This window comes from Octopus bimaculoides, chromosome 6, assembly GCF_046866305.1.
Source record: "Octopus bimaculoides isolate indiv1 chromosome 6, ASM4686630v1, whole genome shotgun sequence".
Lineage (NCBI taxonomy): Eukaryota > Metazoa > Mollusca > Cephalopoda > Octopoda > Octopodidae > Octopus > Octopus bimaculoides.
In genome coordinates this window covers 114,596,575-114,613,428 of record NC_142933.1, presented here as the reverse complement: position 1 = coordinate 114,613,428, position 16,854 = coordinate 114,596,575, and the positions used below count along the sequence as shown (strand labels likewise).

Sequence of the window (16,854 nt, the reverse complement as noted above, 5' to 3'; positions counted from 1 at the left end):
TGTATATTTCATAAAGTAATTTGACTTTAGTGTCCCTTTCCAGCATGTGGCTTTACTTATAGTAACAGCCCTTAATGTAATAATATATACACACACACACACACACATACAATATATGCATACATATATATAAACACACACATAATTTTTACCAGATTTCACATATCCTCTGAATTTAATGTTCTTGAAGAATAAAACATTACAAGATGCAGTGGAATCACATCAGTAACAAGGTCACAGTTGATGCGATGAAAATTTTAATAATAATTTCTGTGAATGACAGCAGTTATGCATTTCCCAGATGCCTTCGCTATGCAGAATAATGTCTTTGCCTCTTGCCAACCTCCGACAATCTCTCTTCCTGCAGCTGACAGTTTTTTGTACTTTTTAGTGACGGAAAATATACCTTTTGTGGCAATTATAACGAAATTGCTTTCTTATATCAGAGTCTTTGCATGTATTTGAATGGCTATTACATGTCATCCATGCTGCTATCATTTTAATTTCAACACATGGTCTCAAATAAAGTTACTTGCCTAATAAGTAAGTACATCTTTTTATGAAAAAATAATTCACAGATTCTTGAGTTATCAAGTACAACACAAGTGGTTGTCTTAACCCTTTGGAGATCGAACCTCATTTGGAGTTTTAGTGCCAAGAAGATGGAGCCCTTTTCACAAGCCCTACAGAGGGCATGCACTTATTTTCAAAAAAAAATTATAAAAAATAAAGTAATTACTTTACATATATAAAACTATATAAATTCTTATAGGAAATTGAATGAACTAATACAATCTTCGTCATTTGACTTTTCAGTCGATAGACTGGCCCTGTTGTCTCCTAAAGGTTAAACAAGTGGTTCTCAATGCGGATCCATATAAGATTTAGTTGTTAAAAATTATGTGCATTGAATTGGTTATCCTCCCGCAATACATGAAATATTTTTACAATTAATATTTATATAATTCCTAATAATTATAAAAGCACAATAGGATTTTTTAAACACTGAATGGCTATGAAGGTCCATCCGAATAAAATAGGAGTCCATAGGCAAAAAATGGTTGAGTACCACTGTCTTAAACCATTGCCTAGTTAAATGGCACTACCTAAACCTTGGGTGACTTTTCTAGGATCCATTCTGTTGCCAGCATTTGAGCAAGGTCATTGAACTGAAAATGTTTCTCACATCCCTTATGGGCACTGAAAAGGGCATGTGTATGGTTTTCCTTCTTCTGGCTAAGCCAATAACCACCTCAACAAATCTCCTTAGAAAATATTTTATTCCTTTCATTGGTAAAGTACCATACTAAAATTTTGTAAATATTCTTATACACTTTTTTTTATGTCAAAAACAAACATTGAAATACATGAAAAAAAATCCTGCTCTGCACACAAAATTAATGTTTTAACTCAAGTATCTGACAATGCTTCTCATTTACAACATTGTATTGATTCATTCATCTCTTGTAGGTGAATGGTTAAGTTTTCTTTGCAGTCACAAGGTCCTAGGGTCAATTCCACTGTATGACATTTAAGACAAGTATCTTTTCCCCATAGCTTTGCACTGAAACATGCTTTGTGGGTGAAAATGGGTAGATGGAAACTCTGTGCAAGCCAGTCAGAAATTGAGAAATTCTGAAATTCAGACAGCTAATCTTGCCACACTTGTATATCAAAATGATTCAACTTAGAATTATGTTAAGGGCACACATGTCTGGGGAATACTCAGCCACTAACACATTGATTTGATGTTCCTGGTAGTCTACTTGATCAAACAACTAAAAAACATCAGAGTCAGAAACTGTGATCAAGATCCATTTATTATTTCTGGTACCATCCCCCGCCAAACATGAAAATAAACAATCACAACTAAAATAGGAAGTCTGATTTTAAAAAATGAAGATACAAAAAACATTTAAATGTGAATACATAACCAGTTTATTTATGACACATTACAAATTATGGTGCAAAAGTCATGGAGTACAAGCAAAATACAGTACTATCTGCAAACCAATCATTGTATCTGGAGAGATCAAAGAAAAATCCAAATGGGATGGAATTAGCAACTAAATTGAGGACATGGTTTACAGTTTGACACCAAAATCACAATGCTTATTATAGTAATAAGGTTTCAAATGTAGCCAACCAGTGGTAGTAAATGTGGGCAATCAATTTGTTGACCAACTATATGTAATTTTTTTTGTTTTATTCAATTTTTTTCTCTATTTCCATAGAAATTGTATAAATCCAGATTTTCTGTGATTGGGAACCCTCAGGAGATATTAAGATGTATGAATTTTTACCATCCCAGTCAGGAAATAAAAATAAGTTTACTAACAAAAAGTAAAAAACACCCGAAAAATCAACAAACAAAATAACAGTCTGAAGCTTCCACAGTATTCTATTTTAATGGACATGAATATATATCTTTAACTTATCACAGTTACAAAGCTTGATACAAATAAAAGATATTTTAACAACAAAAATAATAACAGATCTTGTTTTTATTTTTTAATTTAGGATGAAAAAAATCCCGTAAATGAAATTAAATTAAAATATCAATATAATTTACCTCCAAAACAGAATTTTGGAAATGGCATTTTTTTTTTGTCTTTTAATCTGGCATGAAACCTTACAAAATTATATGAAGGAGGACAAAAAATGGAATGTGAAGGTTTAGTGCAGTAACTGAGAATCAAAACTAAACTATGAATTTTATTTACCAGGAATTTAATGTTGAACCATTGCCTAAATACAGAGTTTAAACCAATTTTCTTTTTAAAGTAATGAAATAGTAAAATAAACACTATATCTCTGTTCTAGATATTGGAAAAGTTGCTACCATCTGTTCAAAGAAAAGAAAAGAAAATGAAAGAAAAAAAATCCCCTATAACTGTTTAAATTTTGATATGATGTTAAGGGTCAGTTTAGGATCAGTTCAGATGGAAATTCTCTAATTGTAAAGAGTTTTTTTTTTTTAATTGCAGCAAATATTTTTGTCTATAGATTCCTTTCTATGTGCTTTACTTGAGAGTTAAGAACTGTAACATGAACAATATAGAACTGTTTGGAAAAGTGAAAAATACATACACACACAGAGTTTTATTGAAACTGAATATGTATCTCACAGCCTAAGTTTCATGTTACTGTGATCTTCAGACAATACAGACTCACCTGAAGATTGCAATCATGTGAAACTTGAGTCATGGGATAGACGTTAATTTTCAATAAACTATATACTCTGCATGTTTTGAGCACTCATCAGAGTGTGTGTGTGCATGTCTACACATGTATAACTAACACAACAGACAGAAACATCTAAGGTTGTAAATGATGTCTTCAAAGCCAGAAAAAAAGCCTTTCAAATTAATTGCAGGGGCCCAAATGATTTAATTTTCGTTATGCTTCAAATTAAAAAAACTTACATCTAATATACTAGCAAATATTATATAGGGCCAATTTTTGGCAATTTCATAAAGATCTAAACTAAGAGTTCATAATTTTTATTATTTGTGGCACATTATAGTTTAATTTATTCATTTTGTCTCCATTTTTCTATGCTAGCTTGAATTAGATACTTATTTGAGGCAGTATTTTTATGGCTGGATGCCCTTCTTGTTGCCAATCCCTTAAACAAATAAATTAGTGACATAATCATCATACTATATTGTCTTACAACATTAATGATTTTTGCTTAAATTATGGTTTTCAACATTGTACAGATTTTCTTCATTACTGTCATATTCAAAAAGTATTTTTAAACTGCACTTTTTAGAAATATGTAATTTTGAAAATCATTTTCTAAAGTTTCTAATTTCTTTAAAATGATTACAAACACTATATTAATCATTAGTAATGTATATATATAATATAACACTAATGAAATAACAAATAGTAAAGACAATAATTTAAAAGAAAAATATAAAGGAAATGACACTTATTTGCAACATTAAATTAATAGAAGTTGTTCATGGAATGTATAAAATGTAGTTGCAGTATACAGCTAATAAAGCCATACTATTATATATTCATTTATGTGGGTAATGTATTAAAGTTATAATATAGTGACAGGAAACAGAAAATTAAGGTTCATTACCTAATCCTGTTAACTCACAGTTTATCTGTGTTAGATAGTTCAACAAATATTTTCTATTGTCATAATAAACAAGGGTAACCTAGGATAGGCTTTTGTCTAAATTACATTCAAATAGCAATCAATGTTCTGTTTAAAGAGTTACTTTCATTTCTGGTTCCACAGTTATTAGAGACTTCATAAAATGTTAAAGCATTTATTTATAATTATTATTTTTCTGTAATTTTTACTTTCATTTAATCCTTACAGGCTAAATAAGAATAAATTTGGAAATATTACCAAAATATAAATCCTAAAGAAAATCTAAGTGGATTGAGATTTTGTGTGTGTGTCTGTGTGAAAATAAGTGAAAGTGAAAGCGTTTGAGTCAGGTGTATTCTTAAATTAGCAGATCGATCTCTTCACAATACAAATTAAATCTAAGCTCAATGACATATCTACAGCTCATGTGTCATTGTCAAAATTTTGTTTCCAATATGTTTGGGAATTCACACGATTAGAAAACTCAAATCAAAATATGAGGAGGGAGTAGTTGAAGTTATGCAGTATTTTTTACAAACCTAATCATTTCCCTTCTTGGGTGTAATTTAATAATTTATATGTTGGTTTAATTTAAACCAATTAAAATTTACTGCAGTTCTTTTTTTTTTATATTTTAAAACTTAAATTTGACAAAATATACTACTTTTACAGTGTGCAAATGGAAGAAGACATTTTATTTTCTACACTTTGCAATACAGAAAATCTAAACTTGACACCATATGAGCAACGCTGTAAAAACTTTTTGTGAAGACTTATCATCAGACTTTAAATTTAGTCAAGCAATGAGAGAGAAATTGAACATGATCTAAAGCCATAATAATGTGACAATCAAAGCTGAATAAACTAACAGGTCTCTGTACAATATGTTATAAATGTTTGGAGGTACAGTTAAAAAAAACAACAAAAAACACAGGTAAAGATTATAAATAAATTGAACATTCTGGAATGTAGTAAGAATTTCTGTATGAAATTATTTTTTGGTATAAACATGGATTGAATATTAGCACTCAGCAATTATAATGTCAAACTGTCAAATATGTCTTAATAAGCAAAGAACAAATAACAATTTTCAAAACTGCAATTACTTTCTGGCAATGGTTTGCATTAAGCATCTCTAAAAGTTGTTTCAACACTATCTATTAATAAGAGAACACTACTTAATTTGATAATCACTTAGACACCTTTAAATACATATATTTACATACATTCATACATACACATATAAAATCTTTACCATTTTCTCAGGATGAGCAGTAGTAAAGCTTGGTGGGTAAAACATTTGATCAAGTCACGTCTGTAATCTCACTATAAGTAAGCAAAGGCAACCAAATTTCCTATCAGTTTTTAGTCATGAATGGTGTCATATGCCTACATGTAAGTTTATTTACTATCATGTAATTATTACAAGTACAGAAGAGGTTGAAGAGAATGATGTAGTACAAGTTTCTATGGATAACGACATCTTTGTTTTACAAACTAACAAAAACAATTTTGTATATAAGAAGATCCCATACAATTGATAGTCTCAGTTAGAAAGACTTATTGGAATGTAGTTAAGAGAGAGATTAGAAATTTCTCACTTGGCTAGTATTTACCATATTAACACCATACAGAGAAAACAAGAAACCCTGTGAGTATAAAATGTACAAAATTCAGTTTAAATAATGATCTTTAAGGTGATATGATTTCATTACATAAGCTGCTTAGCTATAATTTGGTTCACTAACATGTAATAAGAACTTTTAAGAAATCCCATCCCTATAATGTTATCAACAAGCTGGTCACTAATGTATTTTTTTTATTTCAGGACATATTGACTAGATTTTTCTTATAGATAACAAAAATAACACTGTATAATGACAGAAATTACTTCACTTTAGATATAGAATTAGGTTTCTTCTACAAGAAAAATTAATTAACAAATTCCAAGAAATATTTTGCCAATACAAATGGAGAAATGGAAAAAGAACAATTTTGAAAAGCATAAAGAAAATAGCTATTGATTAAAAATTAATAAAAATAAGAACAATTTGTGGATGGTCTTATTAACAATGAGAAGCCATGGAGTAAATAGCATTGCATAGGCAGGATAGAAACAGAGATAAAGCTTTATCTACAATAAAACACAAATGTTAACTAATCCAAAAATATTAGTGTAATCTCACATTTAACATTAGCAAAACAATCTTAGGTGGTTTTAGTAGATGAAAACGGTGGGAAGAAAGAGGGCTTTATTTACAGAATTAAAAACAAAGTTGATAACAAAAAATAAAAAAAATACCATGAATCCACTTCACAGCTGATACAGAAGAAAAGAAATGCATTTATCTGGTTTTCTTCGAATGCATTTACTTGTTATTTATGAGCTGTAACTCACATTAGTTCAGAAACAGTGGACTAAACATACTCACTCACATGGCATTACAGTATCAAAAATTACATTAACTATATTGTAATTGTTTTATGTATGAAAACATTTACTTCTAACATTGAATGCCCCCTTGTAGGGATCAATGTGTTAATTATATACAAGTTGTTAATTACCACAAATAGAAGTTTAGTCAATGAAAGGAAGAATTAGGCAATATGCTTTCTTGCATAAAGGTAACAGCTGAAACTGATACCAAAACACAACCATTTCTAATTAAAATACTGCAGAAATAAATGATCTATAATTTTCCTATAAATTGGCTATTTGTGAAGAAAGTTGGTAAGAAGATTGTATGTGTGTGTGTGTCTGTTATATATATATATATATATATATATATATATATATATATATAATATTATATTATATTATATTGGTTCAGATAGAACATGACTATAGATAATCAATTAGGAAATTGATGACTAATCATTTTAACTTAATTAAAAACAAAATAACTATTAAGTCTGAAGAAATTGTTGCAGTTATGGTGAAATACAACATTGATTTGAAGAGATTATTTTATCCGATACTTTAATAGGATTGTTAGAAAGAAGAAATTTTCAAAAGGCCATCTTAATATGTCATTCATTGGAAAGATCTTAAACTGCCATGAAAGCATCCTGTGAACCTTTTTATTAAAGGCTTTTCTCTCCAACTTTTCTAAATCAATATTTATTGAAAATTTAAAAAGGAAATAAAAATTTTTTTAACAATATTTCATCTCAAATATTTTAAGTGATACATACAATAAAAAGAAAGAAAAAAAAGTTATTTTGATGAACTATACTCATTCACAGAAATCAAAATATAAAAACTATTTTTTTTTTATAAAGAATAATAATTTTTCTTTTCTTTTCAAATGAAATTTTAAAAAATTTAAAATCAAGAAATAATCTTTTTTGTCAAAATTATATTTTGATTTGCATCATTAAAAATACCCAAAATTATATTTTAAAAAATACAGTTTCTACTGGAAAAAAAATGACATAAATGCAGTTTGCTAATCAATATGTCTTATGCAGAGAGAAAAAAAGAGAGAGACAAAAGAAATATAGAATTTAACTTGCTTCTCAACATGAAGATCCTTTGACAAAATCTCCAAGGGGAAGGGGAAGAAGGATGTACATCAACATTCATTCTTTTAGTTAAACATCTACAGGATGCCATTCATACATGTCAAAGGAATTTGTAGCACAGTTCACAGCTTATATAATACAACTGAAGATGGATAATAAACTGCAAAAGACATCATTGTTGCCAGTTTCAAACTTCTTGCTTCAGGCCCAAATCTTACAAGTACATACCATTGATGAGGTAATCTGCTTCATTTGAATGTAGAGCTCTACCTTTGCGTAGTCTGCGTTTCACACGGTGCAAACGGCAGCCAACAAAGATTAACAACATAGTTGTGAAGGAGAGTCCAAGAGCAAGGGCCACAATAGGGCCTTGTGCATTGTCTGAAGGACTTGCTACGACAACCTTTTTCTTCAGAATGTAGTTGGAATGTTCAAAGAATTTAGCTGAGCTTTTTATTGGTTTCTGTGTAACGGAGTTATTCTGATGTAAACTTGTTGATCTTGTAGTTGTAGATTCCTTGCTGCTGGCTACAACAGAATCATTCTCACTTTCACCGTTCACTTTGTCTTTGTTACCATTATCAGTAGATGCTGCATTGGAATGGACAGTTCCATCAGTTTCTGCTTTATAATCTGTATTTGTGTTTGCTGCTTGCATCCTGCTCTCAGTATGGAATCTTGTTTTAGGATGATCTTGTGCATCAGGCCTAACATCTGGTGACATGTTCTTACTTAGGGTAGGTTGCTGCTGCTGTTTACCTGAAGAATAAAGAATATATTCTGTGATATATCCATGTTATCTCTAGTTGTTCTATAATTTTACTTACTTTTCCATTGCTCTACTAAATGACTGATGTAAAACTTCATCACCAAATGAATTATGTAAATTACCACTGACGTCTAACATAGCACAATAGAACAAGGGTTGGTGAACAGGGGTAAATTACCCCAAGTGGGGTAAAAATGAAATTCTCGGTGGGTAATGAGGACACATTAGACATATATAAAATTATAAAAAAAACATGTTCCTTGTTATGACAGAAATTTTTCTTCTGGCATGAGGAGGCAGTCAAAAAGTTACCTTTTGCAACAACCTACCTCACCAAACAAGGATTTTCCACTCCAATGAACATAAAAACAAAGCAGAGTAATCAATTGGACCCTGAAGACTGTATCCAAAATTGCTCTGGCATCAAAATGTCCCAATTTTTATGTAATTGTAACAAAAATGAAACATCATTTCTCCAAAACCTGAAGTGAAAAGGTTTCTAGAAAAATCCTTTTGTTCTATAATGAGGATATTAATTTATTTTATTGCATTTGTTTTATCCTTTTTATATTTATAATTGTAGTCTCCATATAAATAGATTCAATAAACCTTTTGAATTCAAGGAATCTAGGGTTCTTTCCCTTTCAAATCAAGCGGGTAATGTCTGCATAAATAAATATATTTTGGGGTAATTGATTAAAAAAGATCCCCGTCCCCTGCAATAGATTATTAACTGGAATTCCATACCTTAGCCAGAAGAGAAAGAGTAGTGCTTGTGACATTTTCAGGGCTTCTGAAACTGGTGGGAGGAGGGCGGAGAAGTTATTTATTCTCAAACCATGGCATGAGTGTTTGCAACAAATGGACTCAAGGGTCAGATGATGGCATTAAACTGAATGGTGGATTAAGTCTATCACCCCAAATCAGGGATGTTATTACCCAAATCAGGTATGTTATTACCTGATTTAAATATCTTATTATTGTTGTTTTTCTTATGATTATTATAATCATTAATATTGGTAGTACTACTAACACTATTATTAGTGTTATTATTATTATTATTATTATTATTATTATTATTATTAAAGACATGACACAGTACTCATTGCTGAGTTCCTCCCTGCCTATTTACAATTTTTTCCATCCTGTGTCATTTATGTAAGTTTTGTGGCTATTCAGTTATATTGGACATATCACAAGGACAACTCATTAATTTTATTAACTTTATTGCTTTCAGACAGTATATAATTGAAATTGTCATCATTATATTTAGGGAGATATGCTTAATTTCTCTTAATAACCAGCACTAGCTAGAACTTCCATTATAGTAACTAGCATTTTGGGTAAAAATGTGGTTAGTGGAGAGCAATGATATATGAGAAGATGCATTATTTACTATGGAACATATGACAGCTTTTGGATGATTTGAGAAGTGATTTACTTAATCATGATTCTGCTTTGACTTATTGAAAGGTTTAAAGAGACCTGTACTAAAATCTAAAGTAATTCTAAGAAGTTTGCTATTTTATAGATGTCACCAAATGTAACGGGGAAACCTACATTCCTAAAGTGTCTAATACAATTTTTCTTAGTTCTAACAAATGCATTTCTAATCTAACAAACAAGAGAAAGAGCTCTCAATACATATTGTAGAATATATCACTGATGATCCACTCTATTACTGTTCAGAGTTTTCACTGAATACAATCCTTCAGATATCCATTGATGTTGTTTAATGTTGTCTCATTTATAATATCATAGGAGAAGGATGAGAAAATATACCAGGTTATGACAATAAAAATATACAATGGCATTTAATGCATGGATGTCTGAGTATTTAAAAAAAGTACTCGGTGTAACACATCTGTTTTGATTTCATATAACTGAGACTGCAAATAGGTACACGGCATGTTAAAAGACAAAACTAAAAGTATTAGCAACAGGAAGGGTATACATGGCTATAAAATACCACCTCAGAAAAACCACCCAACCTATAACAGTGTAGAAAAAGTGAACATAAAACACTACTGAATGTTATTGGCCCTTATAATAATGAGTGAAAAATAAACCATAGGAAACCACTTGTTATATGAAAGGGGCTATGAAAGTGTAGTTGTAGTAAAAATTGAAGTCACAATTTTAAATAATTCTATTGGAACTTGTTCATCATCATCATCATCGTTTAACATCCACTTTCCATGCTAGCATGGGTTGGATGATTTGACTGAGGACTGGTGAACCAGATGGTTACACCGGGTCCAATCTGATCTGGCAGAGTTTCTACAGCTGGATGCCTTTCCTAACGCCAACCACTCAGAGAGTGTAGTGGGTGCTTTTATGTGCCACCGGCACAAAGGCCAGTCAGGCGGTACTGGCAACGGCCATGCTCAAAATGGTGTATCTTATGTGCCACCTGCACAGGAGCCTATGTGATTTTAAGTTTTGAGGTAATCCTTTTTATTAAGTTTGTTCTCTCTCTCTCTCTCTCTCTCTCTCTCTCTCTCATGAAGCACTGCTTAAATTATAGATTGCAATATTTATGGAGATGTTTCATAAACTCTTCTAAAAAAATCTACTAATCAGCATTGAACTGGTGACTTATTTTGGCAATTGTCTTAAAAATAGGCTAAAGAGGGTGACATGGCTTGCTAGAAATAACAGCCAAATATCTCACAAACTACACCTTGGTGTCTTAAAAACAGGAAGGACGTTAAATAATGTCATTTTAGACATCCCTAAAAGATAGGATAGTTGTAACTTGAATGCTATTGATACTAATTCTGCTTAATTATGGCTAACCTAGGGCTAAAGACAACTACTGTCTTTAGAAAGGACACATTTGGCAATGATGTCCAAAGTACACTATGTCTAATAAAAAAGTCAAACTAATCATGGCTGGAATGCCTCTAATCATAAGCCTGCTTTCTGCTTACTCATATTCATTTTAGAACTGGACAACAATGATTTGAAGGAGCTAGAAATAACAATCAAATCTCCCTTAAATACTGTTCCAGGACTTAGATAATGCAGTTCTAAATACTCCAAAGGCTGGATGGATCACACATCTGCTTGAACAGGATTGCGTTTGGAGTAAATGATAAACACAAATAGTTTCCCTTTCATATGAAAAATGCAGACTGTAAAAAGCGTTTTTGTTAATGAAACATTGAGTTGAGAGAACTCTTTTAATCTTACAGGGGACATGACAACCTTACTAGTGCTGGTGCCATGATAAAATGTACTTCTGTAAAGTGGTTGGTGAATAAGTGGCGACAACATAGGGTTGAGACAATGGTTTAGTCTTGTCTCATTGAGAACATGACAACCTCACCAGTGCTGGTGCCCTGATGTACCCAATATGTTCTGTAAAGTGATTGATAAATAAATGGAGACAATGTAAGATTGAGAGGATCTTTAGTCTTATCAAGGACATGACTCACTAGTGGTGGTACCATGGAAAAAAAAAAAAAAAGGCACACAGTGTACTGTAAAGTAGTTGGCATAGACTATTCACTGATAGAAGCTAAGCCAAAAAATGAAATATATGAGTGTGATGTGGTCTTTTGACCTGTTTATGAGGGCAGTAACTCCAAATAGAACTGACTCAGACCACAAACAACGTCCAACCCATGCCAGCCTTGAAAGAGAATGTAAAGTGATGATGATGATGTGTGTTAAATGAAAGAGACCAAGATTGGCTTTGGAAGGAAAAATTGAGTATGACTATTTGGGTGTGTAATATTCATCAGAGAAGGAAACAATGAACACAAGCATAGAAAAGCAGTGGGAACAAGCATAAAAGAGTAGTGAGTACAAGCATGGAGAAAGCAGAGTAAGTACATTAGACTGCACAGAAGACAAGATGTAGAATTTAATATGACAAAGGGACAATGTACTGAATATCTGGACAGTCCATGTTATTATGGCAATTCATGAATGTTAAAACAATGATGATGACAGTAACAACATTGACAACAACAACTACAACTTACCTCTAATTTTGTTTTCTGTAGCTTGGTAGTGGACTTGAACACCATTTGGATGGATTTGTTTGATATTGTCTGAAGGTCTGTTACCTATTTTTAAACACAAGACTTCGTAAGTTCCATCAAACTTTTATTTGAAGTCTATTTCTGTTTTATACTCTAGTCAAACCAAACTAATCCACAGAATGAATAAATAATAAGATACTAGCACTATAGTAATTATTAGGTATTTCTCTATGTCAGAAATCTCTTTTAACATATTTTTGTGAGAATTAATTCTTCAAAGATTAAATAATTCTGTAATTCAGGTATCTACAATGCTGTTTTAGAACTGGTACATCAGAGTGATGTTTACTTAAACTGAGTGAGTATAATACCTTTTTTTTCCTAAATGTTATATCAAGGATTGAAATCATTGCTTTTAGATATATAACCTAGCCTTTCTAACTACTAAAGTAATGTAAAGAGCTGCCTGTAATAAGTTGAATTATTTTTGGTCACAGGAGATATTTTTTGTGCTAATTAGTAGGTAATGGCTATCTCAGAAAAAGTATCAAAGTTATGAATTGGTTCTCTGTAGAAATCTTTAAATATATTATTTACTCTCACATTTTTCTTTTTTTATCAGGATTAATTTCCCTGCATCTACTAACTAGTGAAATTGTGTGACCTAATAGTTATGATTTTGGACTATAGATCATTAAGTCATGGGTTCAATTCTCAAACTGGATGGTACTTTATGCCCTTGAGGATGACATTTCATTTTATATTATTATAGTACATTAAGTTGGAAATGAGTACCAGAGACATTTTGGGGTTAACCCTGTGGTGGACTGGCATCCCGTTCAGGAGTGTGCAGTCTTCATTCAACCTAAATGCCTTAAAGACCCAGATAAATTCCAACTGTACAAGCATGAATGCTCAAAGTAGACCTTTAATCTAACTAAATAATGTCATTGTACTTCAATCCAAATCAATTGTCTCTGGATTATATCTTGACTATAATTCCTTTAAAAGACTTTTCCCATTTTTTTTAAAAAAGAAAAAAGGAACCCATGATGCTGCAACATCTAATTTTTTTTTCCTTCATAAAAGTTCCAAGGCCCTGTGACTATGTAATAAATCAATACCATTGGTATAATTAATTTATAAATGTTAAATTAAATTATGGATAAGACTGTATTTAGTGACAGCCTTTTTTTTAAAAGGCAACATCTTAATTCACTTGTATATCATAAGTTATTTTAGTTTCATACATTCTCCAAATTTTTCCATGGTGTTGCTTCAGTAAAACATGCATACATCCAAAGCAAATGACATAATTTAAAAAAAGTAAAACAGTCAACTTTTCTTTCAATAGACACTCCTATATTAATATTAACAGAAGTTTCAAGCATTAGAATTAATAATTAGCAAATCTTACACATATTCAGAACTTGCATCTTATATCCTATTCGTAACTTGAATCATTTGAGGAATTGTCACTCAAGAATTTCCACCTAAAGAATTCTTATCAAAGCCTATTCTATTCAAAGAATTGTTACCCAAACCTGCTCTACCCAAAGAATCTTCATCCCAGCCTACTCTATCTGAAGAATCATTAATCCCAGTTTGCTCTACCTGGAACATTATCACCCAAATGTGCTCTACCTGAAAGACTCGTCATTCCAGCCTGTTCTGTCTGAAGAGTAGACATCTCAGCTTGCTGAGAATAATCAGCTTTAGAGTACTCCATTTGAAGAATCTTAACTCTAAGCTGAAGAATTTTCACCCTAGCCTGCTCCACCTGAAAAACTGTCTCCCCAACCTGCCCTTCATGAAGAATTTTCATCCCTGTCTATTCCACTTCAAGAATAGTCATTCCAGCTTGCTCCACCTAAAAAATTGTTAGCCCAGCCTGCTCTACTCAAAGAATTGTTACCCACTTTTCTATCTGAAGAATCAAACCCAATCCATAGTGAATATAATTTGTACCATAAGGATAATGCAAATCTATTCTTTTAAGTTATGTATCTTTACTGCGAATGTTTAAAGAAAAGAATAAAAATAATGATCAGTGTCTTCTAAAATTAAGGTGAAACAACAATAATTATGATATTACAAAACAGTATCTATATACATGGTCTGATCAATAAGTATCCGGACTGTTGTCACAGTAATGAAGCTAAAGCACGCAGAGTGAAGCCACTTGGAACAGATTGACCTTAAACTCTGCTGTGCAGGCACACAAAGTTTTAATGATCTAGCTCATTTCCGCTGTTTACAGCAGTGCTTGGAAGGAACATGTGTTGCATGTGATCATCGCATTGACCATGACAGAGAAAGTAGAGCAGAGAATCTACATCAAATTTTGCCAAAAGCTTGGCGATACCTGCTCAGAAGCCAATGCAAAGTTTTCAAAGAGTTGTCATTGTTCTCAACACAATCAAAGAGATTGTGTGCAACTGAAACCTGAATGTCTTTTTAGTCAGCTGAAAGCAGTTTTGGCACAAACTTGGCAGATACATGTCTCATACCCAAATCTTCTGTGATAATGGACTGAACTGAATTATAAATAATCTGCACATCCTCTGATAACTCACAAATGGTGATTTGACAATTTCCCCTCACAGCTGCAATGTTTTCCTCATTTCTGCTAGTTGCAGGTCTTTCAGAACGTTTCTCAATATCAACATTTTTTCAACCATCTTAGAAACCTCTGAACCATTTGTACACTTGTGTGTGGCTCAAACACTCCTCGTCATACACTTTCTGCAACTTTATGTAGGCCTCTGAGCAGGTATTGCCATGACAACTTTCTCTCTCGTGGTCAATGCAACGATCACACGCTACACACCTTCCTTCCAAGCACTGCTGTAAACAGTAGAAGTGAGCTAGAATGTTAAAACTTAGTGTGCATGCACAGCAGAATTCAAGGTCAATCTTTGCCAAGTGGATTCACTCTGCATGCTTTAGCTTTGTTACTATGGCAACTGTCTGGATACTTATTAATCAGACCTCGCATTATGTGTTTTCTCATGGCTGTTTAACCCTAGGTCAGCTCTGATCAAGCAGATCTATGATCAAAGGCATTCTAGCTATGACCATCTCCTTTTTCTCTTTATCTAGGACTACGCGTCAAGAAATCCTTATGGTGTGAATTAAGGGAGATTTGTCTGTTGTTTCTAGCAGAGTGGCATAAAGATTTCTTTGAATAGTGGTAGTGGTGGTTGTAGTAGTTGTACCAGGGATAGTAATCCTGGTATTATTGTTGATGGTATTGGTAGTTGTGCCAATGTTGGTGATGCTGGAGGTAGTGGTGATAGTGGTCTTGGCATTAGTGATGATGTTGTTAGTGGTGGTGATGGTATTAGTAGCAGCGCTGTTGTTAGTAGTGGCAATGTTGTTAGTAGCATTGGTGCTGTTGGTGAAATGTGTCAATGTTCTCACCCCACTTGCAAAATTAATCACTATAGATACTGTTATCTGAAGTATCACTACCCCAGAATATCCCAGGTGAAAAATTGTTATCCCAGTCAGCCCCAGCTGAAGAATCATGACTGTCGTAAAGCTATGCAGGTGACAATTTTTCAGGTGACAATTTTTCAGGTGATCTCATAACTCAAATATCATTTAGCATTTTGTTTTAAATTTTTACTTACTATTTCCAAGATTGTGCAGATCCTGGTTTACTCTTCCATTATCTGAAAAATACAAACATTTGTTTGAAATTTTCCTCTAACATACACATACACCAATTCAAGATTATAAAAAAATGGACAGCTCATGAAAGGATAACAAACAGACAAATAAACATTTACAGTATAAAACCTGTAAATACTTTGGTGTAATATATAAATATTTAACCTTGAAGAAGGATTAAGGTGTGCATAAAAAGATACACCATAATATGGTACTAGTAGATATTATTAAAATGTATAGTACATTTCAGAGAAATTCCAGCTTTAAAAGTTATATAATAAAATCATAATTATATGTTTAAAAAATGTACTATTTGTCATTTTAATTGATGCAAGATGTCTTTTTTTTTCTTATATTGAATAGAAATTTTAATTTTAAAAATGAATCTATTTGAAGTTTGATGAGATTTAATTAGGTTTTCTTGATTTTTGATGAAGTAAAAAGTAACTTGAAACAATTTCCCAAATTTTGAAGGCAAAAAACAAAACAGCTCAGTAAACGGTATCATTAATTAATTAATAAGACTTTTATTAAACGTTCAAAATGTTGCTTTTCAATAAATTGGTATTTCAAAAATTAGTAAACAGAAAATTCTGATAGATGGGGGAAAAACACAATAAAAATGTCAAATTGTTAAAACAAAAACAAAAAAGAAATAAAAAGAAAATAAGAAAAGAAAAAAAGAAAAATCAAATCTATGTTCCATTGTGTCATATTATAACAGATTTATGGTAAAGGGTGAAAACAATGAAGTTAATACAATTAAAAACAGTAATATC

General features: G+C 31.7%; 1 protein-coding gene across 2 annotated transcripts in view; it reads right to left on the bottom strand.

The window, feature by feature from the left end:
• Positions 1-7,404: 7,404 nt before the first annotated feature.
• The window catches only part of LOC106881458 (uncharacterized), a 48,101-nt gene continuing 38,651 nt past the window's right edge, over positions 7,405-16,854 (bottom strand). Inside the window, exons 6-8 of one of the 2 annotated variants that reach the window (XM_014931850.3) lie at positions 16,036-16,077; positions 12,401-12,484; positions 7,405-8,398 (exon numbers count right to left, since the gene is read on the bottom strand). In XM_014931850.3, the coding sequence (XP_014787336.1) occupies positions 7,854-8,398; positions 12,401-12,484; positions 16,036-16,077 (671 nt within the window). In that variant the 3' untranslated portion in view covers positions 7,405-7,853. The remainder of the gene's footprint in view (positions 8,399-12,400; positions 12,485-16,035; positions 16,078-16,854) is intronic. The other variant, XM_014931851.3, reaches the window with a different exon arrangement.